This window comes from Candoia aspera, chromosome 4 (assembly GCF_035149785.1).
Source record: "Candoia aspera isolate rCanAsp1 chromosome 4, rCanAsp1.hap2, whole genome shotgun sequence".
NCBI classification, from domain to species: Eukaryota; Metazoa; Chordata; class Lepidosauria; order Squamata; family Boidae; genus Candoia; species Candoia aspera.
Genome location: NC_086156.1, coordinates 4,467,118 through 4,493,731, shown reverse-complemented (window position 1 = coordinate 4,493,731; position 26,614 = coordinate 4,467,118). Strand labels below are relative to the sequence as shown.

The window sequence follows — 26,614 nt, the reverse complement described above, 5'->3', positions numbered from 1 at the left end:
AAATACATACATACATACATACAAACCCAGTTTCTGGTGCAGCAGGTAGCTCTGATAAGGCTTGTAAATTGCTGCATTCAATCTGAACATGATCAGGGCTTAGACAGGACAGTTAACATTTTTTCAGATGCCTTGAGACTGTTCACCCAGAAGGAATGTCAGATACAAATATCCCAAGTTTAGATCTGCTGTCACCATGTTTGGCTTGAAGAGAAAGGTTCAGCGATCAGTGGGCAAGCTACGGGAGGAATTTGAGATAAAGCTGGAAAGGTCTGAACGGGGTGGGCCAAATTCCTCTGTGAATTTCTGGGCTGGTGTTTCTATGGCAGCATCTCTCAGGATCTGAAGCGGATAGGAACCACCTTTTGGATTCAAGTGGGTGGAAGTTCCCACTTCTCTTTGCTGGCATTTAGCAGGAGAAAATCACGGGGGCTACGGCGTCGTCCAATTTCCCAGAGTGCGCAAACATGCACTTTGTGGGATCAGCTTCCCAACAATCAAGGGTATCTTTTAATCCGGAAATATTTCCCCCTACTTTATTAAATCAATCACAATCCCTAAAGAGCATAATCAGAAGATTCCGTCTCCCTTATTGCTGCTGAAGGGAAGGACTAGCCGTTCTTTTTCCCCAGCAGTTCCACCTCTGAAATTTTTTATTTAAAGGTCAGCACCGTTCCTTTCAACAGACAGCCCTCCACATTCACTGAAAGGGAGACTAACAGCCTGCAAACTTTTCAAGAAAATTCAGCTAGGGTTTAAGCAAGAGCAGTCCCGATTAAGAAAGTAAGACAGGGCTTTAATTACGATCGGTTTCTGCGTCTTGGCTCTGCGTAGGATGAGGACAAGGCATTAGGAAGCCTGGAAATGTGGAACCCTGGTGGCTTTTTAATCAGGAATTATTGAGAAGCATTGAAAATGATGCAGCTGCCCTGGAGAACTGAGTCTGCAGAGGGAGGAATGAAGGAGTAAAACTTGTCTGGGTGGGGGAAGCTGGTGGAAGAGGGGGAAAATTTTTTTTGGCAGGCGACGGATGGTGCCTTGCATCAGTTTAACAGTAAGCACCGTGCTCGATGTTCTTTCCTCCCATTGTACAACACCCTTCCCTCCTCCTGACCACCCAAAATCCTATAAATAATTCGTCTTCTCCTGTCTTTCTCACTTCCCAGTTTTCACACAGGAGGAAGCCAGCTGAGAAGGCAGTAAGAGAAGGGGAGAAAGGGAAGGGGGGAAGGAGGACGAGGAAGAAGAAAAGGAAGGAGGAGGAGGAGGAGGAGAAGGAGAAGGAGAAGACAGCGGAGGAAGGACACCATGGCTAGTGAATTGAAGAAGAAAGCATTCTGGCGAGCCGTGGCAGCTGAGTTTTTCGCCATGACCCTCTTCATTTTCATCAGCATCGGCTCAGCGCTGGGCTTCCAGTTCCCTGTGATGGCTAACAAGACCTTCACACCCATTCAGGACAACGTGAAGGTCTCGCTGGCTTTTGGGATCTCCATCGCCACCATGGCGCAAAGCGTGGGCCACATCAGCGGGGCCCACCTGAACCCAGCGGTGACCCTGGGCCTTCTGCTCAGCTGCCAGATCAGCATCCTCCGGGCCGTCATGTACGTGGTCGCGCAGTGTCTGGGGGCAGTGGTGGCCACCGCCATCCTTTCGGGCATCACGTCCAGCCTGGAGAACAACTTGCTGGGACTCAATCAGGTAAGGGGGCTGGAAAGCTCTTCTTTTCTGGGCTGTTTCGGCTCTGGGGGTTCAGCTTAAAGAGTTTAAGGAGTTGTATTGATTCTAGTCCTCAGGGGCGATGAAAGCATGAATTACTTTCCTCTGCCCCAAATGAATCAGGGGTGTTCTTCGGCACGCTTTACTAGGAAATCAATGCACTGCTGGGAGCTTAATTTCACAGCAGCTGAGCCAGCAAACTCTTCTTTTGAGGGTTTCAGGAGTTCTCCAACAGCGACTACAGCACAGAGGTCCAAGAGATGCTAATGAGATGTTGACTCCAGCCAGGGTTCAAGACTTTTAACAGCTGGGTGTGAGGCAAAGAAAAGCTGTTTTGGCTAGATATAAGACAGGGCAGAGCCTCGGGCGGCCGATGGGGCCAGAAAAGCCAATTTGGCCGAGAGGTGGGAGATAAGCTGCAGGAGACGAATGCTCCTCCGTGGACAAGGCAGATTCCAAATATCGGCGCTCCTGGTTTCCAGCTGCCCTAGTTGGAGTGGCCACTCACCGTTGCTCATCTGGCGAGGGCACAGAATCTCCCTGCTGGAAGGACGTTGGCAGCCTGCATTCGTTCTTCAGCCTTGAAACAAACTGCTTTGCCAAAGACTGGGGGTGAGATTTGAAGTGTTTGGAAGAACACATTAAAGCTGTTTGAGAACCTCAGAATGATTTGCGTGGTTTAGCCAGCAGAGCAACAATATTACTATAAACAGGCAGAAATTCAACAGGTGGGAAAACCCCTCCCCCTCCCCTTCTTCTTCTTCTTCTTCTTCTCCCTTTCCCTTTCCCTTTCCTTTTCTTTTTCTGGTGTGGTGGGGTGTTACCCTGCTGTTCTTAAAGCCACAGGAGCCAGAGAAATAAAAACTGGGAGCGGCCCTTTGGTCTCATTCAGACACAGAAACCTGCGTCCATCAGCAAGCTGTCCTAATAGATTGACCTTTATCTTCTCCAGCAGACAACTGCAAGGGAGATATGCAAAGTCACCAAGGCAAATTGAGGCACCAATTTGGGGCTGCAGAACTGCACCTGTAAGAATTGCACAGAAGGTGCACGTTTTCCTCAGTCTCCTGTTGCAGCCAGGAAGGGTGATCTCTCAATTTCCTGTTTCCTTGAACAAGGATGGCCAGAAGGGGCGAGACCTCAGCCATCTTCCACCCTTGCACATGGAGGCACGGCCTTTGCACACTCAGGCATAACCTATGTCCCTTGGCACATGCCCCTCAGGAAGCCTTCAGTTGCAGCGGTCAATGGGTCAGGCTCTTGGCCCCTTTGCAGGATCCAAGGAGGAGCTCGGTCCTTTTTGACAGCTGAATCCCCAACTGGCAGCAGCTCGAAAGCTCCCTCTGCTTCAGTCTGAAACTTTCCAAAGCTTAAAGCAACGTGTTGCCTCTTCTCTGCCTCCCTTTAAAACCAGGCTGACTGTTTTGGCTGTTAGTTCCAGGACTGGCAGGGTGGGGGTGAGGTGGGCAGTTCCACATGCTGCACACCAAAGCCATGGCAAGGGGTCCACAGGATAAGGTCCAAAAAGTCAAAATGGTGACCCTGATGGTACAAACAAAGCCCCATCTATTTTTTAGGCGCTTTGCATCTTGGCTTTTTGACCATACCCTGCTGACACCCCTGCATAATGGGGTCCAGTTTGCCTGTCCATGTTCTAGCATCTCCAGGGAAAACTTCTCCAGTAGCTAAAATAAAGGGGGTTCCCTCAAACTAAACCATCACTTGTTTTATGCATATTTAGTGAAGGTTTTAAGGGGCCACCAACCAGAAGGTTCTCCCTTATTTAAGACTGCCAGTGGCATGCCTATGCTCAATCTTCAAAGATCTTTTTTCTACTGCAAAGAGGAACACACACCTTTCTTAGATCTTCCAACCCAATGTGTGAAAAAGCCTCAGAGAGTTTTTCATCTCCTTCTGCAGTGGGTTAAAAAACAAGGATGGTTGGATGGATGGATGGATGGATGGATGGAAAACATCACAGAACACCCCTTGCTGGGACATTTGAGCTACAGCAAAACTCTCCAGAAAATGGTAGATTCCTTCAGTGTTCATCCAACTAGCTGGCCTTTCACCAGAACACCAACCAAGCTACCTGCTTTGGATTTTTAAACATTGATTCTTCATTCAACAAGTTCATTCTCCTGGCTATGGCAGCATTGCAAAGGTGGGGTCAGGGAATGTTGGGAATCTTGTAAGGGAATCTGCTTGGAGAAGGAGCTATCTTCCTTAGGCTGCAGGAAATGATGCAGAGGCACAGTGAGGACTAGAAAGCTGTTGAGACTACTATTGCTAGAGGAGGAGCAGACAGAGGAGAAATGAGGAAGGGTTAGGATGCGAGAGATACCGTTAATGTGGGCTGTCTGGGCTGTGTGTTTGCCCCTCCCTCAAAAATAAAATACAATTTAAAAACTTGTCCCCCACTTGGAAATTGTCCCATGAGAAGATAGGAGTCACCTGAGATCTTTCTGAAATCTCATGAGATTTCACCCACTTTTCTTTGGGTGGGGCATCAAAGCCATCACTTGAGATTGGGGATGGGGTCCCATGATGCCAAAGGCTGCCACCGCCTACTATCCATGCTCTTGGATTGTATCCTTCATTGTCTTCCACAATTGGCCAATGGGACTGTTGGAAAGTGGACAATCTGGAGAACTACATGTTACCCATCTCTAAGAGAGGGAAACAACCCTCCACCAGCCCACCCACCCCTGCCCATCCCTGGCTAGAAAGGCTAAACAGGTAGTGATTTTTGCAATCCAGGTAAAATTGATTGATTGATTGATGTATTGATTATGTGCCATCAAGTCGTCGTTGACTCTTAGCAACCACATATTTATTCTCCAAGGGACGATCTGGCCATGTTCTTTAGATAGCCAAATGTACCTTTGTGTATTTATTCCTTGAAAAAACCCTGGACGGGTTATAAAATGTGCGAAAGGTGGGGCTGGTGAGGCCACAAGATCAGAACAGGAGTACCACGATCCACTAAAACCACGGATTAAGTTGTGTGACACCCCTCCTCCCTGTGAATAAAAGTAATGGTTTCATAAGGGTTGGAGCTAGTTAAGAAATTAATATATCACTCACTTTTTATCCTTCAGTGTTTACCTAAACCAGAGTTCTCAGATTTTGTGGGACCATATTGGCCTTCTGCAAACATGTGCAGGCAAAGCAAAGAGTAAATCCCAGGATGAGTTTTGATAGCCCTCCTGATTTGCCTGGGCAATCCTGTTCAGGTATTTTAAAAATTGTCCCCCCGCCCCAGTTATTAATGACCCTCCAGGGCAATGTTTCTCAACCTTGGCAATTTGAAGATGTGTGGACTTCAACTCTCAGAATTCCCCAGCCAGCAGGGAATTCTGGGAGTTGAAGTCCACCCATCTGGCTGGGGAATTCTGGGAGTTGAAGCCCATCCATGCTGGCTGGAGAATTTGGGGAGTTGAAGTCCACCCATGCTGGCTGGGGAATTCTGGGAGTTGAAGCCCACCCATACTGGCTGGGGAATTTTGGGAGTTGAAGCCCACCCATGCTGGCTGGGGAATTCTGGGGGTTGAAGTCCATACATCTTAAAGTTGCCAAGGTTGAGAAAGATTCCTCTAGGGAATCTCAGCTCACAGTTTGAGCACCCTGTGCAAGACTTGATTTTTAAAAATGTATTTGGGGAAGCTTTGGGGTGATAGATTAAGGAAAAAGTAACTATCTTAAGACCTAGAGGGTTAGGGCACCCATTCTGTTCTTTTTTCCCTTCTAAAAATAGGAAACATCAGCCCAGTTTGAGGAGCGGGAGGGTATATGAAGTATGAAGTTTAATGGGGCAATATTTTTAGGGTGCACTTTTCTTTTTCATGGTGCAAAATTGGAGCCTGGAGCCCCTTTTTGTCAGTGACTTGACAATTGGCTTTTTTTTTTACCTTCAAGTTGCAATAACAAAACAAGGCTTGTGTTCTGGGGGCGAAATGCTGCCGTTTATCCACCTCCATTCTTGGCCCCATCAGTGATTGCCATATGTGGCTCCAGGAAGGAAAATAAATGGGGAAGCCAGAGGGAGGGAAGGAAAGACAGACAGAGAGACAGACAGAAAGAAAAAAAGAAGGGGAGGGAGGGGGAAGGAAGGAAGGAAGGAAGGAAGGAGGAAGGAAGGAAGGAAGGAAAGAAAAGAAAGTAGGAGGAGGAAGGCAGGGACGGAGGGAAGAAAAGAGAATTCCCCTTTTTTTTCATCCTGTCTGAGCTGAAAAACACCCTGTTCTTTTGCTATTCTCTCTGTGTTTGTGTGCACACACAGGTTTCTGCATTGCTCTGTTAAAGCCTGTCTCTAAATTCTATTTCATCACCAGCTTATTCTGCTCAAACAGGCCATCTAAAGAGAACGTCCCTGGGATGGGAGAAACTTCCTTCCCAGAGGCCTCAAATCCACCCAGAGTTATGTGGAGAACTTGGGATTAAGAGTAGAGTTTTCCTAATGCCATAGTGGCTGAAAGCTTCATTGAGAAATATCACAGAGTCCTAAAGTTGGAAGGGAGCCGGGAGGTCTTCTAGTCCGACCCCCTGCTCAGGGCAGGGATCTTCAGACCATCCCAGACAAAGGGGTGTTCACACTTGATTTGAAAACCTCCAGAGATGGACCCTCCATGACTCCAGGAAGCAGGCTGTTCCACTGCTTCGTGGCTCGCACGGTTGGGAAATCCGAGTTATGGAAGCTCTCCGTAAAGCTTCCACCTTTTGGTTCTTGTCCTGCCCTTGAGAGCTCTGGAGAATAAATCCTGGGATTGGAAGATGGGATTGGTCTCCCTTCAGCCTTCCCTTCTTTACACAAAACATTTTAACCATTCTGGGTAAGATTCAGCCTCCAAGGGTCACCATCTTTTGTCGGACCTCTCTGCAACCTTTCCAGTTCTTCAACATCCTTCTTGGATTGTGGCAAGTCCAACTGGGCACCGTCTCCTCAAGGGGGCCATCATTCCAAATTCCCAACTTTTCATCTCTGAGACTAGGAGGCAAAAAGGCACCTTTGTGGTTTAGTCTGATTTTCTGAGGGTGCTTCCAAGGTGATCTTGCTGTCCACGCCCATCTTCAGGTTGAAAGGTTTAAGGAAAACAGCAACGTATCAACCAGAACCATAGAAGTGACAGGAAAAAGGAATACACGCACACACTCAGTTCGAAAACTATCAGAGAAGTCACTGTTGTGATTTTTGAAAAACAAAGCATACATACATGCAGGAATGAAAAAAATTATTTTGCATTATTGTCTCCCACCTGGGGAGGGGGGGCATACACCTTCTCACATCCTTGTTTTTCCATTCGGGTCAATGGAGGGATACGAGGAAGCCCCATCTCCCCTCCTGGGGTCCCAATCCTGCTTCCCCCACCAGGGCAAGCATTGAAAAATAAGTCCTTGATGAATAGCCTTTGTGTAAGGACTGCAGCGGATGATCCTGGAGAAATCTTGCCTGCCAGTCTGAGTTAGACAACATTGGGCTTTTATCCTTCTGCCACTTTTGGGCCATCTTTTAATTTTTAATTGTTGCGTGCATTTAAATCATATTTTGGAGAAGCTTCTTGGCAGTTGCAGAATTGAAGGGCTTATGAATAGATGCAGTGAGCGACTAAGAAAGAGATGGAACAGAAGCCTCATTGATTGTTTGCAACCTCAGCCCAGAGCCAATTCCTCTGATTTCAGGGCTCCATTTTTTACCCCCGGAGATCTAACACTGGGAAGAGAGGACCGAAAGAGAAGAGAACGCTGTAAGCAACCATTTGCTCCGTTTATTAAGGGAGCAGATTAATTGTCCTAGGAACAAACTTTTAAAAAATGTGGCTCTTCTTTAAAAAAAACTTGATTAATTGAAACAAACAAACTTTGGAAGATTTATTTTAAGCCCCACAACTGGGCTGCAAACCTACAGTTGGCCACTAGATGGCAAGAAAGACACATAAACTCTTAACTCACTGCTGCCATCTCTGGCTAGACAGATTTTTGCAGGCTGGTTAAAGTCCAGCTAGATAGTTGTCTTCTTTCTCCTGTTCAGGAAAGTCTCACTTCCCTCGCATTTTTGCCTCGGTGAAAATTTAACAGGTGCAGGGATGCGTGGGGAAGCCCAGTCTTCATCTCCTTTGATCATTGTTTGGCAAGCTTCTTCACCAGCCCTAAACTTCAAGCATGCAAGGAAATAGTGCTGAGAGGCAAAAGAATAATATCTGTATATAATATATTGCATATTCAAAAAGTTCTTCCTTTTCTCCCCCTCTCAGTTTACCTTCAATTGATGGAAGAGACGGTGCTTTCAATTTTTTTTTTTTTGCAAAATAGGGACATCCATGCCAGTGGGTGGGTGGGTGGGGGATCCAAATCTGCAAGTTGGAGGGTGTGATGACACAATAGGAACCCCACCTCTTTTGCATATGCCACAGAACAGTGCCATCTTGCAGAACTTGATTCCCCCTGCTGTGGACTCTGTTTCCAAGGGAAAGAGAATTTGGGTGAAATTCTCATGAATGAAATATGGCGTGGGCATCCTTACTGCATTGCAAAAGGGCTGTAGCGGGTCTGTGCATGCACTTGATTTCAGTTTTAATTTTCTGAAGTATTGTATCTGCTTTTTCTAAGTGGGCTGCTATTTACTGCTTTTTTGCTTTGAATATTTAAACCCAGCTCTCAAAGCTAAAATGATTTATTCATGTGTCTCTCTTAAAGACTGCAGCCCGCTGAGTTTTACCCACTTCCATTGCAAGCTAAGCAGAAAAAAATTCTCCTAGGAGGCTTTGTTTGATCGCAAGGTGGATGTGATGAAAAACAGTGGTGCAGAAAGGTTGAAAGCCTACTTTGCACCAGCAAGGGTAAAGAAACCCCCCCAAATACCAGCAAGAGAAATTCTAAAGGAATTCTCAAGCAGTCCGAGCATAAAGCAGAAAAACAGAAGCCGGGAAAGAACTTTTCAGTAGAGCTTTGTGAGAACTCTGCAATCAATATTTCAAGATTTGGGGGGTCATTTTCTCAGTTATATACCACCACTGAGACCCTTCCTCCTTAGGGTTGGGTTCTAAAATCAGGATTGACTCTTCCTCGCTCTCCACAAAACGGCCTTCCCGGGGCTGACTCCCAGAGGCAAAACCTGCTGAGAGCTGAACGGGCTGAGCACAGCTATTGTATTTTAATTTGTTTATTTTTTATTTTATTTATCACATTTTTATCACCACCCATCTCCCCCCAGAAGGAGGGACTCTGGGAGGTTTACAACAAAACAAATTAATTAATGTTTTATTCCTATTTTATGTAAACCGCCCAGAGTCGCTCCCTGAGTGAGATGGGCGGGGAATAAATTTTATATATATATATATATATAAATAAATAAAAATGTGGGATCTGGTTTGCAAGAGAGTTGACAGTTGCCCCCAACTTTAGTTTAGCTTGGGAGTGCTCTCTCCCTCTGGGTTTCCTCAAACCCTGTAGAAAAAAGAAAAGAAAATTAAAATCTCAAACCGTTGGTGAGAAGGGGGGGGGGGTTTCCCTATCCCTCCCAAATGTCTGAGTGTAATTTCGATGGGGGGGGGGGAGAAAAAGCACACCCCGTTTCCACCTTCAGCTCTGGAGAACATCTGGGGGCCACGGCACACCCCTAAATTTAGAATGTCCATGTTTGGGGTGGAAAATCGGCAACTCCTTTCCAAGTTCAGCAACTCCCCTTGCACTGGCTTTTATTCCGCGCTTGGCAAAATGTCACCTGTAACTTATGAGTTGGAAGGAAGAGCAGGCAAAGAGAGAGAGAGAGAAATGTAGCTGAGGCCAACAGAACGAAAAAAAAAGTCCCTTGCTTTTGGTTGGTAGGGCCAAAAGGTTTTGAAAAGACAACTCATGTTACCAAGTGACTAACGTTTGGCTCCATGTTTCAAAGCCCGGATTTGCAGCTCTGGTCTGCATTTCGTCTCCCTGTCCTTCTCCTCCTCCATCAAATCTAAATTTACTCCCTTTTTTCTAACTGTATTATTAACTGTCCTCGAAGCCCTAAACATTTCCAGAGATATACAGGAAAAGAATTGCCCAGCTGGATGAGGATCAAAATCACTGGCCAAAGGCTTCAGGGAATATGGAAGCAGAACAGGCCCTTGCTTGAAAGGGATTGCCCTGTTTGAGACAGGACAGATAGACTGCAGCTGAGTCTGGAGTCTCTATTTCTGATTCTTCTTTTGCTGCTCTTGGGATGGTTCTACTCTGATGGACTTCTTCGTTGCTAGAATTTGTGTGTGGTAAAATCTCCTGGTCCAGACAGCTGATCGAAGGGAGTAGCATGGGGGAGAGAATTCTATTGACAATTCAGGGTGCTGTTTTCATCCATCCATCCAATATCCACCCATCCATCCATCCACCATCCATCCAAAATCAATCAATGTATCATCTCTCTATCCATCCATCCAATATCCATCCATCCAAAATCTATCATCCATCCATCCACCCACCCACCCATCCATCCAAAATCGATCAATGTATCATCTATCTATCCATCCATCTGATATTTATCCATCCATCCATCCATCCATTAGAGCCTTGTGTGGCGCAGAGTGGTAGGCGGCAGCGTTGCACCCGAAACTCTCCCCACGACCCGAGTTCGATCCCAGCGGAAGCCGGATTCTCTCTCGGGTAGCCGGCTCAGGTCGCCTCAGCCTTCCATCCTCCCGAGGTCGGTCAAAGGAGCACCCAGCTTGCTGGGGAAGGTGATGACTGGGGAAGGCAATGGCAAACCACCCCACTGCCAAGAAAACGTCACAAAACCGGCGTCCCCCAAAGGGTCAGACACGACTCGGTGCTTGCACAGGGGACCTTTCACTTTCACACCATCCATCTAAAATCGATCAATATAGCATCTATCTATACATCCATCCATCCATCCATCCATCCATCCATCCATCCATCTAAAATCCATCCATCCATCTAAAATCTATCCATCCATCCAGTCATCCATCTAAAATCAATCAACATATCATCTATCTATCCATCCATCTGATACCCATCCATCCATCCATCTAAAATCAATCAATGTATCATCCATTTATCCATCCTTTCAATATCTATATCGATCTATCCATCTACCCATCTAAAATCCATCCATCCATCCATGTGATATCCATCCTCCCTCCCTCTTTCTCTTTGTCTCTCAGTAGGTACTGTCCAGTCCAACAGTCCATGGTTATCTTAGCAGCGTTTTCTTTTAATGAAAAGTCCTCCTCCACCAGGCAAGGAGGCTTTTGCTGTGCAAAGCCCTCTCCGAAATTACCTTAACATCCGTCAGACTACATTTACCATCCAGTTCAGCCCTTCCCAGCCGCCCGGCCTCCAGAATTCTTTGACGCCACTCTCAGAATCTGCTTGGTTGGCATTTCTCAACCTTGGCAACTGTAAGTTCTGTGGACCTCAACTCCCAGCATGCTGGCCAGGGAATTCTGGGAGTCAAAGTCCACACATCTTAAAGTTGCCAAGGTTGGGAAACACTGGGTTAGGGAGTTGAGTCCCGCACATCTGTAGAACAGCTGGGCTGTGAAGGTGGCATGAATGGTTAGCTACCGGACTCCTTAAAGAACTTGTGGGTCTTTTAATAGAAATTGCTGGGGGTGGGGGAGGTGGGGGTGGGGGGACGCTACTCTCTCACATGCAGGAAAATAACATCCTGCCACTGAGTTTTGGTGTTCCCTAATTTGTGTAGAAATCCTTTGTGGTATCAGGGGAACAGTTCCCAAGCTCATGTCTAAGTTTTGCTGTGTGGAAACTTTTGTTGACTTTTTCCTATGGCAACTAAGGCAGAGAGAAAGTGTGTGTGTGTGCAATGATCTATAAAGGTTAGAGAAATGGTGCCAAGGATAGAAAACATAGAGATCTGTTTTTTTTCTCCCTCCTCTTTCATGGCATTGTAGAAGATTCGAATAAGTAGCAAGGCATGCTGGTTGTCCTTAACCTTTGAGTTATGCTCAGCTCCTGGTGATTTTATGGATGCATCTGTGTTGCATTCTTGGCAACAGCACGGAAGTGGTTTGCTTCTGCCTTCTTCTGGAACATTTTTCAATTTGTCAGAGATTTCCTGGTGGTCTCCTGTCCCGTGGAGTCCTTGGTGCTCTCTGAGCTTGGTGGTTTGCTTTCAGATGTTTCATTACCTGACTAGGGAATGTCATCAGTGCGAAGGAGTGTGGGGTTTGCTCCCTTTTTATATAGGGTGGTTTGCCCTGTCAGTGATGGTGGGGGTATGGTTTTCTCCTTGGTAGTGCCTTGGTTAGGGTATTTTTGTCTGCTTGATTGTTTGTCTCCTTGGTCATTCTTTGATTGGGATGCTGTTTTCTGCTTGATTGTGTGTCTGGTGTTAATCCCTGCTTATCTGGGTGTTGCTTGCTGGAAAGGATGAGTTCTGGTCTTTTTGGTTCCTTCTTAGCTTTTTTATTGTCTGATCTGAGCATCTTAACTGGGATTTGAGCATCTTAACTGGGCGAATGGAGCATCCTAACTGGGAATTCATGAAATCTAATTTCTTCAATTATCCAGGGACTGACGGAGTTGAGTCGGGTTTCCAGAACTTCGTATGTTTTTCCCCAGGAAGCCCCAGGGAACCATTTCTGTAATGATCTGAAGATGGATCATCTTTTAGTCAATAAGCAAGAGATGAAATGTGATAAACAGTTCAGCTGTTTCCCAACTTCCTACATGTCTTCAGGACCAGTTATCAGCAGAGCATCCGTTGTGCATAGAAAATTTAAAGTGGTTCTTGGGTCCATAAGCATCACCATCTTCTTTATGTTTCGTTAACCTCATGAGAACAGGGCATTTTGTTTTCTTAAAAGGCCAATTTAAAAACAGAGCTAAACGAAAGGTTAAATTAAATTTATTCAATTCCTTTGAATCAAGCTCAGCTCCTGTACGTGCATGTACCTTTCTTTTTCTTTTTCTTTTTGACAACCCAGTAGAAATGTTTAGCCCTTGTCTTTCTTCGTCCCAGTTGTCTTTTTAACTTCCTAGTGGAATTCACAATTTGGAGAATTCCCAGTGGTCTCCTGTCCGAGTGTGCTAACCACACTTGGATTCTGTTTAGCCTGTCCTAGGTCAGCTGAGAGCAGCTAGGTGGTGACATCTGCTGGCCAATCACAGGAAGTCCAGGGTGGCCAACAGGTGTGAATCAACATCCCTTTACTTGGTGTTTCTCAACCTTGACAATTTTAAGATGCATGGTCTTTGACTCCCAGAATTCCCCAGCTAGTATGGGGGATTCTGGGAGTTGAAGTCCACCCATCTTAAAGCTGCTGAGGTTGAGAAATACTGCCTTCCCTGAACAGTCTGCCTCTCAGCAATCTTTAGCTCTTCATCTTAATTCCAACGGAATACTATATTCCATGTTTTTTTTTCAGATGGAAATATATAGACCAGTGTTTCTCAAGAGAAACCTCCAACATTTGGAAAAATCTTTTTAAACATTGTAAACAGTTGGTAAACCATCCAGATTCGCTGGGAGCTGGGCGGCATATAAATTTAATACCTCATCATCACCATCACCAGCATCGCCATGAAAAATTGGAAAGGAATTCTCAAGCATCTTGAGAATAAAAGAGATAAACAGAAGACTTTGTTGCAAGAGCAGGATACTCCTGTGAGGATATTTAGAGGAACACTCAGCAATACAGACAGCAGGACAGTTATGAACAGAAAAATAACCACAGTTTAGTGTGATAGGCCTGGCAAAATTAAACTGTTCATGTCTTGCTGTCGGGCTGTGATGAGCTAGTTTGTAAAAACTGTCCTGTCTGAGATGCCTGTCTGCCACAGGAATTTAAAACATGCAAAAGGAGAGTTTGGTGCAGTTCAGTCATTCACTCTTAATTCAATTGCCTACTTTTATTCCCCCCCTGCCCCCCAGTTCAGATTCCAGGCTTGATTCAGTATTATGTGAAATTGGCTTCTCGGTCTCCACATTCCAATCTCCCGGACCTTCCTGTGAAATGTCACAAGCCATGTGCCAACTTGGTGGCCTTCTCTTGCCCTTTCTCTGCCCCTTGAGAGTTGCTTTTAATTTCACTGTAGGTGCTGGCATGGAAAGCAGGTCCTGCCACGAAATGCCGACGGGTCTCTGAAGTCGGTCAAAGATAATGAGAGCAGAGAAGCTGTAGCTCGGAATCCACAGCTTTGCAAAACTTTCTGCTTTGCACTGATTTTATTCCCAATTTCAGAACGTGTGAACATCTTCCCACATTGCTTTTCTTCATTCCTTGGAAAGCATTCCCACAGGGCCCAGACAATGGTAGCAGTCTGAAACGAGGCATTTCAGAAAATTGAATCATGCTTGTTGGAGGGATGAATGGACATGCCGATATTTACTGTTGGCTCTGGGCTCCTATTCCTGTTTTGACATCTTAAATGGGACCATAATTCTTCTTTTTATGCCCTATTGTGCCCACTAGAACACAACAGGAATTTATACTTTCTCACCATGGTTTACAGCAGGGTTTCTCAAACTTGGCAGCTTTGCAGTTCTTGCTCACAACTTGCAGCACTTTGGGCACAAACGCATCTTGTACATCAGCCACCTCTTGTTTGGGCTACTGCAATGTGTCCTATATGGGGCTGACCTTGAAGACCGCTTTATTTATTTATTAATTCAATTTGTCCCCACCCATCTCCTCCAATCGGGGGACTCTGGTCGGTTGGACATTGGGACATTACAGCTAGTCTATAAAACAGTGGCAGGAGGAGTTATGGATACACTCCAGTATGCCCATGTTGCACCCCTATTTCATGGGCTGCAGTGGTCCCCAGCTGGTTTCCAGGGGTGATTCAAGGGGCTGTTGTTGTTGTTGATTCCTTCAGTCGCTTCCGATTCTTCGTGGCTTCACGGACCAGCCCACGCCAGAGATTCCTGTCGGTCGTCAACACCCCCAGCTCCCCCAGGGACGAGTCCGTCACCTCTAGAATACCATCCATCCACCTTGCCCTTGGTCGGCCCCTCTTCCTTTTGCCCTCCACTCTCCCCAGCATCAGCATCTTCTCCAGGGTGTCCTGTCTTCTCATTGTGTGGCCAAAGTATTTGGTTAGCACCTAAAAAGCCCTTCCTAGCTTAGGATCTGGCTATTTATGGGGTTGCCCCTCCCATTCATTCTGCTTGTCCTATAAGAGTCCACTAGAGTTAGGCGGCCAATACATTTAAATAAATAATAAATATAAGACCAGGTATGGTTGTCATACTCAATAATCAGCCCTTCACGGCAGACCAGACTTGAACACAAAGTTGTGAGTACTAGAACCGCTTTGATTATAGGTTACAGTAACAGAATCCGGCAACTCTGAAAGTGCCTCCCCCTTCCCTGCCTTTATCTTTGTGAGAACCAGGGAGGGTCAAGTCTGAGACGCTTTCTCCAACTACATCCCTGCTTTGGGCTCAGATTTCTCTTTTCGGACCGTTGCCTTGGCTGCGGCTCTTCCTCCTGTCTCCCAAGGTCATTCTCACAGCCCATTACACAATGCCATCTTATGGGATGCTTGAGATGTGCCTTCATCATCAACATCCTTGCCCTCTACAACAGCCTCCCCTCTGTTTGGCCCTGATCCTGCTGGCCTTCAAGAAGTTTTAAAACTTTGGTACTTGTAGCAGGGCCTGGGCCAGGGCAATCTCTGGGCCTGCATGAATGCTCAATACTTTAATTTTTGCATTCCTCCTCCTCCTCCTCCTCCTCCTCCTCCTCCTCCTCCTCCTCCTCCTCCTCCTCCATTTTCTACTTTGTTTTTATGATGCATTTTTAAACCTACCATACCTTGCCGTGAGCCACTGATGATCATCCAAGCCACCAGATTCATCCCAAGTTCAGGTACTTCCTCCATTCTTTGCTTCTAACCACTAAATGCATGTTGAAAGAGCCAGGCTTTTAATATTCCTCAATGTTGCAAGTGAAGGTGTGGTTCTGTAATGGTATGTGGGAAAGACCTCAAGAGACTGGGCAAAGAGATATGGCCAAGGGAACGGTCAGATAAGAGGCAGCCTAGCACGCAGCTGGAGAGTGGGCAGGGCAAGAGGCTCAGGAGGAACCCTCCCTAGTTTCTCAGGCAGTAAAGAAGATGGGGTGTGTGAGAATTGTACTTTCAAGATTCTGTCAACGTTGCATTACAATAAAGTAGAATTAGCTCATCCAGTTGGGATTCCTATCTGGTTTACCCGTGAGGCTGACATCAATCTTGCAAGTCTGAAAGTACAATCCTCCCCCTGCATTTCCTTTACAGCCTGAGAATCTAAGGAGGGTCCCTTCTGAGCCTCTTGCCCTGCCCACTCTCCAGCTGTGGGCTGATTCTTATCTGACCATTCCCTTGGCAGCGTCTCTTCGCCCCATCTCCAAAGCTCTTTCCCATATACCATTACATCACCCTCCCCTTCAGACTCATCCCCCCTCTTCCTGCCATCTCCTTTACAACCCAAGAAACTAGGGAGGGTCCCTCCTGAGCCTCTTTCTCCACCCATTATGCAGCTGTGGGCTAAGCCCTCTCTTATCTGACCATTCCCTTGGCAGCATCTCTTTGCCCAGTCTCCCAAGGTCTTTCCCACATACAAGTTCTTATATATGGTGGGAGGACATGCCACAGGAGGGGACTTCCTTTGTGTTGGGGGTAACCTGCCTCCAAAACCCAGTTGCTAAAGAACATTGGAGGGAGAGGGCTAAGTGTCCCTTTCCTGCTAGTGAGAATCTCAGAGGCATCTGGTTGGCCTCCATGAGAAGTAAAGATGGGACTTTGCCTGATCCAGCAGGACTGTTCTATTTGCAAGGTCCTAAGTTAGACTATTGTTCCATATCATCTTCTCAGTTGGTGTCCTTCAGATGTGTTGGGACTTCAGCTTCAGAATTCTAAGTCAGTGGTGTCGGTATCTGGTTGTTTGCAAGGAGCAAGCCACTAAGTTACTATAGTAACAAATCACTCTGGCAGGGTGAACAGGCCAAACTTAAGCATCCTCAGGCTGGGGTGTGAAAAGAACGGCCAAATAAGCTAAAGCTGCTAATTGCCTGGAAGGGAACTTGTCTGGACTTGTCCAGTTTCCTTTTGGCTGCCTCTCTTTCCAGTCCTACTCAGAGCACATATGTGTGGGTATGAGCCTGTAAAATATGAGCTTGTAAAGCTTTTGCGCCTATCCAGGACTTCTGTATATGGAGACCTGCTTATGTTTTCTGTTTTCTGTTTTCTGAAATAGAAGTGCCTGGTGTGTGTTTTTTCTGATCTCTCGGGCCAAATGCTTTCCAGCACTCTGCCACAAGTGGGATCTTCAGCTCTATTGGTTGAGTGATTTGAGGGGTGACGTCCTAACAGAGGGCTACAATCCCAACATATCTGGAGGGTGTCCGTTGGAAGCCCCCTCATACGTTGGTTGCTAAGCAAAACTGCACAGGTGGAGAGACATCCGTGTTAGCCGAGAAGCTGAGGTCTGTTGGATCGTGTGGGATTCAGACCTTCATAGAGTTTTCCTGTGTATTGGGGAGAGAGTGATGATGGATTCTCCAGACCCATCTTATATAAAAGCGAATTCAATCTTGGTTAGCCTGCTGCCTACCCAAACTCTGTTTTGACTGTAAAAGGGCACAGTTGCATGCCCACGATTTCATTTTATATAACAAGATTTTCATTCTTCTTGCTGTCATGTTTGCACAATGAAAACTCATTTTAGTTCTCTTGCTATTCTTTGCAAAAACCTAACGCGGAGGAAAAAATATCTCACCGTTGGAGAACAATATCATCTGGAATACCTTGTTCTGTCTTCATTTCCTGTTTCCTTTTTCCATCCTTTTTCTGCATAAAAAAGTTCAGAGAGAAAATGAGAGTTCTGACTCGGAAAAATGTGTACCATTACCTGCATTCTTAGTTCAAGTTATGGAAATGGACTTCCTAGGCAAAACAGCCAACAAAATCCAGAGCCTGTTTGGGGAGGTAAAATGTGGAGGGTGGGATGGCACTTTGGGGCTGTCGCAGAGCGGTCCCCATCGATTGGCTGACCCTTAAGCTGGACAGACAGTGATTCACGAATGATACAATAGACTGACTTAAGTGAATTCAAGAAATGCAAAAAGAACGAAAGAAGCTGCCCAGGTTTCAAATGTAAGTTTGGCATGGTGTATTATTGCATTTAGAAAATGTTTAAGATGCCCTGCCTCCTCCTCCTCCCTTCCTCCTCCTCCTCCTCCTCCTCCTCCTCCTCCTCCTCCTCCTCCTCCTCCTCCTCCTCCTCCTTGTCTATCTTTTCCCCCCCCCCTCCTCCATGTTCCCATGACATTGCTTCCATCTCTCCCTAACCCCTATTGAAATAACATTTCCCCCATTCTTCCAACGGGGTCCAAGAGCCTCAATCTTGGGTGTACAGTCTGTTAGCCTTTGTTCCCGTTGCCCTGGAGGGAAGGCAGGGCCCTGGCAGGGACTGGGCACAGAGAGGAAAAGTGGGGCTGGCAGTGAGGACAACACTTTTCATCACTGTCTGGTTTTCTGCAGACTCAAGGGTGGGTGGAGAGCATTTTAATGCAGCAGCAGGGAAGCCTTTTGACCTGGCCAATTCAACTGTGATCCTTCGCTGCCGATGCTCTGTATGTGCTGGGGGCGTTGTTTCAGAGGCCAGAAACGTGTTGTCTCATCGGACTGAGTGTTCCAACCGATTCTGACCTCGATGTCAGGGAGAAGGTTTCCAAAGTAGCATTTAGTCCAACAAATCCTCCTTTGCTGTTCATAGGTGGTCAGTTCTACCCAGCCCTTCCCATCCTTCCAGCACGGTTGGACCACACCTACCATTATCCCCAGCCAAGATGGCCATTGAGGTGAAGGGCACTGCCAAAAGTGCAAGCTTGGGGAAGACTAATCAAGACAGAGATCAGGAATAAGGAGACACACAGAATCACGGAGTTTTGTGGATAATTCATTCATGGATTGTTTATTTTTCTAATAGATGATCTGGGCTGCAGATATTTCAGAAGACCACCAGATGGCGGCCAAGTGTTTAAATAATTCCCACCAGCTGCTTTCTGTCCCCTAGTGGCCATCTGGAATGTTGCAGCCCAGATCTGGTAGCCTTGTCTCCATGGCAGTGTTTCTCAACCATGGCAACTTGAAGATGTGTGGACTTCAACTCCCAGAATTCCCCAGCCAGCATGTACATTCTGGGAGTTGAAGTCCACACGTCTTCAAGTTGCCAAGGTTGAGAAACACTGCACTATGGACTTCACTTCTCATTTCCATTCCAGGCTAATAGGCTAATAATAATAGGAATCTCAGTTTCTGCAATCCACCTTTGTTCACAGTCCCCCTCTTTCATCCTTGCTTCTTCTTCCCTTCCCTTCCCTTGTCTCAATTTCCAATTATACAGCTCTAATTATGGCAAAATCCCATAAGCCACTTATGGAGGAAAATAGGGGTATAATGACAAAACTGGATTGTTACAGTGCTCTCCTTGTGGGATGGCTTTTCATGATGGTTCAGAAACTTCCAAGGCACCAGCTTGGGGAAGCAGAGAGGTCTTTCTCCATGCTAGGGGTGTCTGTGGGAGGGGGGGTCAAAAAAGTCAAGATGGAAGCCACAACTCCTTTTCCTCATTTATCTTCTTCTCTATCTCCTCCTCCTCCTCCTCCTCCTCCTCCTCCTCCTCCTCCTCCTCCTCCTCCATATTATTCCTATTATTCATTGCCCAACTCCTGGCAACTTATCATTACACAGAGGTTGCCAAAACTGTACAACAGCTCTGTCCCTTTTTCTCTTTTTTCCCCATAATGCTGGGGAAGTAAAAAAAATAAAAGTGATTCTGAAAAAAAGGGATCCCGCCCTTCTGTTCTCTTATGAATCTGCAGATCTCCCGTACCGTGGAAGTTGTGCTAGTGGGTCATAAAAGGACCATTTGGAGATGTTTGCAGTAAAATTTGCTCAGAAGAGGAACTTTAAAAAAAAAATCCAAAAACAAGTAGCCATTTTCGTTGTTGCTGTCTGATCAGAATGATTTAGTTTCCCTGAACGTAGCTAAATTTTGCTAGGCTGTCTGCAAATTAGGCAGACCTCGACTGCCCACTGATGATTCTATCAATCTGTAAATACGTTATCATGTTTTGTTCATTTCATTTAATGTATTTTTAACGTATTTCAATGCATGACAATGTATTTCTTTATTATTATTTGTAATTCTGGTCTGTGACTGTAATAATAAAGTCTGAGCAGCCATTTTGGCCACAAGGGACAAGCCCACGAGATGATATCATCACGTTAATTCATTTTGTCCCTCGGTTTGCTAAAAGCGATGTAATTGATTTTGTCTTTCCTTGGAAGAAGATGCAGCGGTTTGCTGAGATCTGATCCACCAGAATGCATGAAATCAGACACGACCATCTTTGACTAGTTTCCTATATGAAAGGAAGAGAAATCAACTAGCAACCTTTTTTTCCCTGCAACATCTAGGTTGCGATCTCCCCCTATATCTCCCCCTAGGAAAGGATTAAACATTTTAATCATCATTTAGATTTTGCTATTTGATTTAAACCCAGAGTGGACCATGCTGAGATATCTTTACAAATGAAAGGGGAATTGTTAATAGGGATGCTTTTTGTTGTTTATTCGTTTAGTCGCTTCCGACTCTTCGTGACTTCATGGACCAGCCCACGCCAGAGCTTCCTGTCGGTCGTCAACACCCCCAGCTCCCCCAGGGACGAGTCCGTCACCTCTAGAATATCATCCATCCACCTTGCCCTTGGTCGGCCCCTCTTCCTTTTGCCCTCCACTCTCCCCAGCATCAGCATCTTCTCCAGGGTGTCCTGTCTTCTCATTGTGTGGCCAAAGTATTTCAGTTTTGCCTTGAATATCATTCCCTCCAGTGAGCAGTCTGGCTTTATTTCCTGGAGGATGGACTGGTCTGATCTTCTTGCAGTCCAAGGCACTCTCAGGATTTTCCTCCAACACCACAGTTCCAAAGCATCGATCTTCCTTCGCTCAGCCTTCCTCATGGTCCAGCTCTCTCAGCCATAGGTTACTACGGGGAACACCATTGCTTTAACTATGCGGACCTTTGTTGTCAGTGTGATGTCTCTGCTCTTAACTATTTTATCGAGATTTCTCATTGCTCTTCTCCCAAGGATAATAGGGATGCTACCCGAAGTTAAAAATAAAAATATCCTGTTGTTTCAAATGGCATCTTATATTGGCTCCTCCCTCTTTAACCAGCTTATTTATTACATTGCTTAGCAGCTAAAAAACTTAAGGGAGGCAAGTGTCCTAACTACCAGGAAACACACTGAGACAATGAACTGGTCTCTAATATTTATTACTAGTACTTAACAAGAATCCTAACAAACTGAAGAAGCATGGGAAAAACCCAGACATATAACCCCCAAGGGTTAAGGCGGTCCCGATCTGTGTCTCTTGGAATGGCTGACCAATTCCTCAGTGCTACGCATGCGCTTGACAGTCTGGGTGGGAGCCCCCTGCTCGCCATCCTTACTCATGACAGCAAGAGTGTCATAAAACAGGTGGCCATCTTGGAGGCAAAAGCAATATTGCTGGAAAAATAGACGCATTTGCAATGTTTCTGGAAACAACAGCAGTCTTCCATGTATTACAGTACAGCATTAGGTTTATTTTTATTTTCTTAACATGCAAGCATCGTTTTTCTTCCCTACTGAAATGTCAGAAGAAGTCAAAAAGGCGCAGTTGTACTTTCCCAAGAGCAGGGAGCACTGAGCGGGTCCCAGTCCCCAAGCTGAGGCCACTTCTACACAACTCCTGGATTTTCACTTCCCGCACCCCTCACAGCCCCAAGGCTGAGTTCCCTTCTCCTACGGTAGGTTGGTACTCAGCATCCCGCCCAGTTGGTTAATGGGACGATGGGCAGAGGGCACCCTGTCCCCAGGGCCGCAACTAGGGTCTGTGTCGCCCGGGGCAAACATGGATTCCACGCCCATTTTGGCGCCCCCCCCCCAGCACGGCGCCTGGGGCACATGCCCCGGTTCCCCCCAACCTAGTTGCGGCCCTGCCTGTCCCTGCCCTTGTTCTTCATGATCAGCCACTGGGCAGAGAGAAGTGGCAACATCACCTTTTGGTGCACCTCTAGAAGATTATGGGTTGGTGGGAATTAGTTCCCAGGGCACTTCTGCTACAGAAGGGGGGAAATCCCAGGAGATGGGATAACTCAGGATCTCCTGCCAATGGGACCATGGTCCCCAGCTACAAGGGAAAGGCTGCTGAATTATCTCCACAATGTTTCCTCTGAACAGAAACCAACTGAGCCAATGGTTGGTGTCAAAGTTGCTCCCAACACTGGGGACATGTGGGGCCATATTGACCCCAGGCTTAAGTCACTACTGAAAGCTGAGGAGCCCTTCCATGGAGCTCTGCATACCAATCGAAGAGAATCTCTGTAGCTCAGGGTTGAACTGTGGAGTCCCTGGTGCTCTCCGAGCCTTGTTGTTTTCTTGCAGACGTTTCGTCGCAACAAGGCTCGGAGGGCACCAGGGACTCCCCAGCTGTGCATATCTCCGAGTGCAAACCTTCCGGTTTCAGATTCTTCACTGTTGTGTCCCATTCAGTTTCATCACGGTGCAGAGCATGGATTTATCTCTCTGTTGCCTTGTTCCTTTGCAGTTGGCACAAGGGGTCAATCCTGGACAAGGCCTTGGCATCGAAATCATTGCCACTTTGCAGCTGGTGCTGTGTGTGCTCGCCACAACGGACAAGAGGAGAACGGACGTCTCAGGATCGGCACCGCTGGCCATTGGCCTTTCAGTGGCGTTGGGTCATCTCCTGGCGGTGGGTATGAATTCAATGGCCCTATTGGCACGTTTGCTAAACCGTAATGGGCCAAGCACCAGTTTTCTCACTTGACCCAGTGGCCTGTGTTTGCCCTTTTTGGTAGGTCAGGTCAGGAAACAGATGACACAAGGATTATTGGAACTCTGTTGTTAGAGGGCATAATAACAGCATCCTGAAAGCTTGCCAGAGTTTGTCTCTCTCTCCTCCCCCCCAGACCAAAGAGAATCAAGGTGGAGCAATCTTGAGTATCTTTCTCACACTTTCCTGTTTTCCTGGGCTAAGCTGATGTTTACATAACCAATCCTACCTTCTTTCTTCAAGGTCATCTCCATACTCCCTCTAGAACCAGAAAACAACCCACTGGCTGCATTCACAATACACATAACCTGGTTACTAGATTAATCCATTTTCTGGGTTAATGCAGTACACTGAATCATAAACTAACCAACCACGCTGGGTTTATTCCACGCATTAAGCCCATAAAATCTGACCAAAGTCAACACTAGATAAGTTTAGCATGTCGTGTGAAGGTTGTTTCTAGGTGTTCATGGACCTAGTTATGCATATTGTGTGAATCTGGCCACTGGGCCATGTACAAGCTCCTCACTCTTTAATCAGCTTATTTATTACATTGCTTAGCAGTCATAAAACATAAGGGAGGCAAGTGGATGTCTAGAGTGTCATAAAACATGTAGCCGTATTATGCAGGTATTATGTAGACAGCAAGGAAGATGATCTTGATGGAGACAGGCCAGGTCTGTTACCAAAGCGACAACAGGGAAAACGTATCTTAAGTTCAAAACAAGCAGAAAGGATGTGGAAGCGGTTCAGACAGACACCTCCCTAATTCACATGGGTATAAGAAGGGTAGGGGATACAGCACAACCAGACTGGCAGGATTCTGGTATTGTACCCATCCTCAATAAAAGCAGTTTTAGCTTTCCTGTGGAGTTGATTCCTGGTCTGGTCTACTTGGTGGGGCTGACACAGTCTTTGAAAGTGTCCCATGCAGTCCCCAGACACCTTAGGGTCGTTCTAAATGGGACAGAAAGGAAAATTCAGAGTTGAGAGTTGATTACATTTGTCCTAATTAAATGCAAACTTCATACGTTGTGCAAAACAGCCAGTGTGCAGCAGGGGCATCCATAGGGGACAGGAGAATGTCAGAAAAGTCAAGATGGCAGGTGCAGTGACATGACAGAGCCTGGCAACTTGACCTTTTTGATGTCCCTCATGTTCTACTAGACTGGTTGGGGAATAACCTAGATAATGTTGAAGATATATCTTTATATCATCTAAGATACCCAACTGTAACAAATGTGGAGGCAGGTCTCGCTCTGGTCAAGGGGCCGTTCCTAAAGGAGAGCCCAACTCACCCCCAGAACTTGTCCTACCTTTTGACAAAGTGTCCCAATTGCTTTAGGAGCAAGTTCTACTAGGTGGTGTCAAGGTGCTAAAGAAAGAGGTCTGCCTTGTGATCTTTAAGCACGAGGCCTTCAGGGATGAATGGATTGCTGATCCCCCAAAAGTGTTAACAAACCTTCTATTGCCAAGCCATCTTCATTCCTGGAATAGACAGAAGACACCATCCAATTTTTTTCTTCTTCAATTCAGGCAGCAAAATATCTTGGGTTGGTCCTGTTCATCTCAGTGGCAGGCCAGGTTCTGCCTCTGCTGGAGATATGAGCAAAACATTCTATTTTGGGAATGGCCTATTCCAGGGAACTCCAGGAATTTCCATCCTTCCTCCACACCACAATTGAGGCTTTTGGACAATGCCAAGTCGGCTGTTCCAAACCACTTCCTGTTCCAGAAGATTTGCTTCTAAAGAGCTGCCAGACCACCCCAAAACAGCTGGATTGGCATGGTCGAGAGAAAGAATAGATTGGAACAGAATGTTTTCTACCTACTTACTGTATTACGTCCTTTGAACCACTGGATCCACGCTCGGGGTGGATTCACACAACAAGCAAGCTATCCACACAGTATGTTTTCCAGGCTGAAGGTGGTATTTGGGGCTTCAGTGGCATGGTGGAGCCCACACTCCAAAATTTGGTGAATGGGGCAAGAAGAAAAGCTAAATGTGATTTCATTTCAGAGACATTTCAGGGTGTTTGTGAAAGGGAAAAATGTTTGGAATCAGAGGAACAGACCCACTGGGATTCAACGCATACAGCCAAATTCTTCCAGGTGGTCACAGTCCTGCTGAACCTGAACCAACCAGGAGTGGGGAGACCTGGGTTCTAGTTCTGCCTGTGACCCAGAAGCTCCCTGGAGGACTTTGGGTCAGTATCTTCCTCTGTGCCCAGCCTACCTTGCAAGATTGTTGTTAGATGTGAACTAGGGAGATCCAGATTCTACCCCACCACTAGCCTTGGTCCAGTCTCTCTCTCTCTCTCTCCAGCCTACCTCACAGGGATGTTGTTGAGAGCAAAACAGGAGGAATGCAAATGTAATAGGGTTGTGCAAAACTGTCAGTGCCCCAGATGGAAAGACAGGGCAGAACTTGTCAAAACCCGTACAGAAATAAAGCCAACCCTTCCAGCACCCACAGATCAATCACTCACATCAGAAACAAAACAAACAACAAACAACAACCCCACCCCCAACAGTTTATCCCAAATCCTCACGTAAAGCTCTCTGGAGATATAAAGGAATAGAAAAAATAGAAATAGAAAAATAGAAAATAAAGAAATAGAAATAAGAAATAAGAAATAGAAATATAGAAAATAAAGAAATAAAAACTTAGAAAATAAAGAAATAGAAACGTGGAAAATAAAGAAATAGAAACATAGATAATGAAATAGAAACATAGAAAATAAAGAAATAGAAATATAGAAAATAAAGAAATAGAAAAATAGAAATAAGAAATAGAAACAGAGAAAATAAATAGAAACAGAGAAATAAGAAATAGAAACAGAGAAAATAAAGAAATAGAAACATAGGAAATAAAGAAATAGAAAGTAAAGAAATAGAAATATAGAAAATAAAGAAATAGAAAAATAGAAATAAGAAATAGAAACAGAGAAAATAAAGAAATAGAAACATAGGAAATAAAGAAATAGAAAATAAAGAAATAGAAATATAGAAAATAAAGAAATAGAAAAATAGAAATAAGAAATAGAAACAGAGAAAATAAATAGAAACAGAGAAATAAGAAATAGAAACAGAGAAAATAAAGAAATAGAAACATAGGAAATAAAGAAATAGAAAGTAAGAGAGCGGTCTGATGTTTGTTGATGTGCCCAGCAAGTGTGTGCTGAGCTACCTGTGATCTTTCAAAACTGGAAACAGCCCCCCCCCCCCCCCGCCCTCCTGCGTGTAACTGGATGTCCCTTAACACTCTCTGGGTGAAATTGCTGCTGTCGGCCTGCAAGCACAGCTCCTGCTAATCGGATCTCCTTCGCTTGCCTCCCGCAGATCGATTACACAGGTTGCGGCATCAACCCGGCTCGGTCCTTTGGATCGGCGTTGGTCACCACTCACTTTGCCGACCACTGGGTAAGTTTCTGCTCCATTGGGGTCGTTAAGCGAGGACTACCTGTAGTAATTCCCTGGGCTCCCTATTCCCGAGGGATCCCCAGGCCTGCTGATGAAACCAAGTTTTAAGGGATTTCTGGAAAGACAGCAGAGTGGGGCCAACCTCACCTTGATGGGGAGGATGATGTTCCGTAGAATACATTTCCTTCCATTTCTTTCTACGTCAGTAATTGGGCAGAGGAGCCCATATACACTGAAGGAAGACACAAGGTAGTGACGGACGGATGGGTGGATGGGTGGGTGGGTGGATTGGCACATCTGCCAAGCTGGGGTGGGCACAGCTGTATTGAATGGAGCCCCCTTTGTCTTGGATTTCAGATCTTCTGGGTCGGCCCCATGCTGGGAGGGGCCAGTGCAGCTCTCATCTATGACTTCATCCTGGCGCCCCGAAGAAGCGAGATAACAGACCGCATGAAGGCTTGGACCACCGGGAACGCGGAAGAATACGACCTGGATGCTGACGACTCGCGAGTAGAGATGAAGCCAAAATAAGGGAGGGTCAAGGCTGGGAAGAAAAGGCATCCGTCTCTGGAAAATGTTATCTTTTTTATATGTGGATGAGTTTTATCAGTATTATAGACTCTTTCTAAAACAA

General features: G+C 45.9%; 1 protein-coding gene across 1 annotated transcript; it reads left to right on the top strand.

The window, feature by feature from the left end:
• The first annotated feature begins 663 nt into the window (after positions 1-663).
• Positions 664-26,614, top strand: AQP1 (aquaporin 1 (Colton blood group)). The gene is made up of 5 exons (XM_063303327.1): positions 664-783; positions 1,167-1,698; positions 22,312-22,476; positions 25,900-25,980; positions 26,338-26,614. The coding sequence occupies exons 2-5, from the start codon at positions 1,309-1,311 to the stop codon at positions 26,509-26,511; spliced, it is 810 nt and encodes a 269-aa protein (XP_063159397.1). The 5' UTR covers positions 664-783; positions 1,167-1,308; the 3' UTR covers positions 26,512-26,614.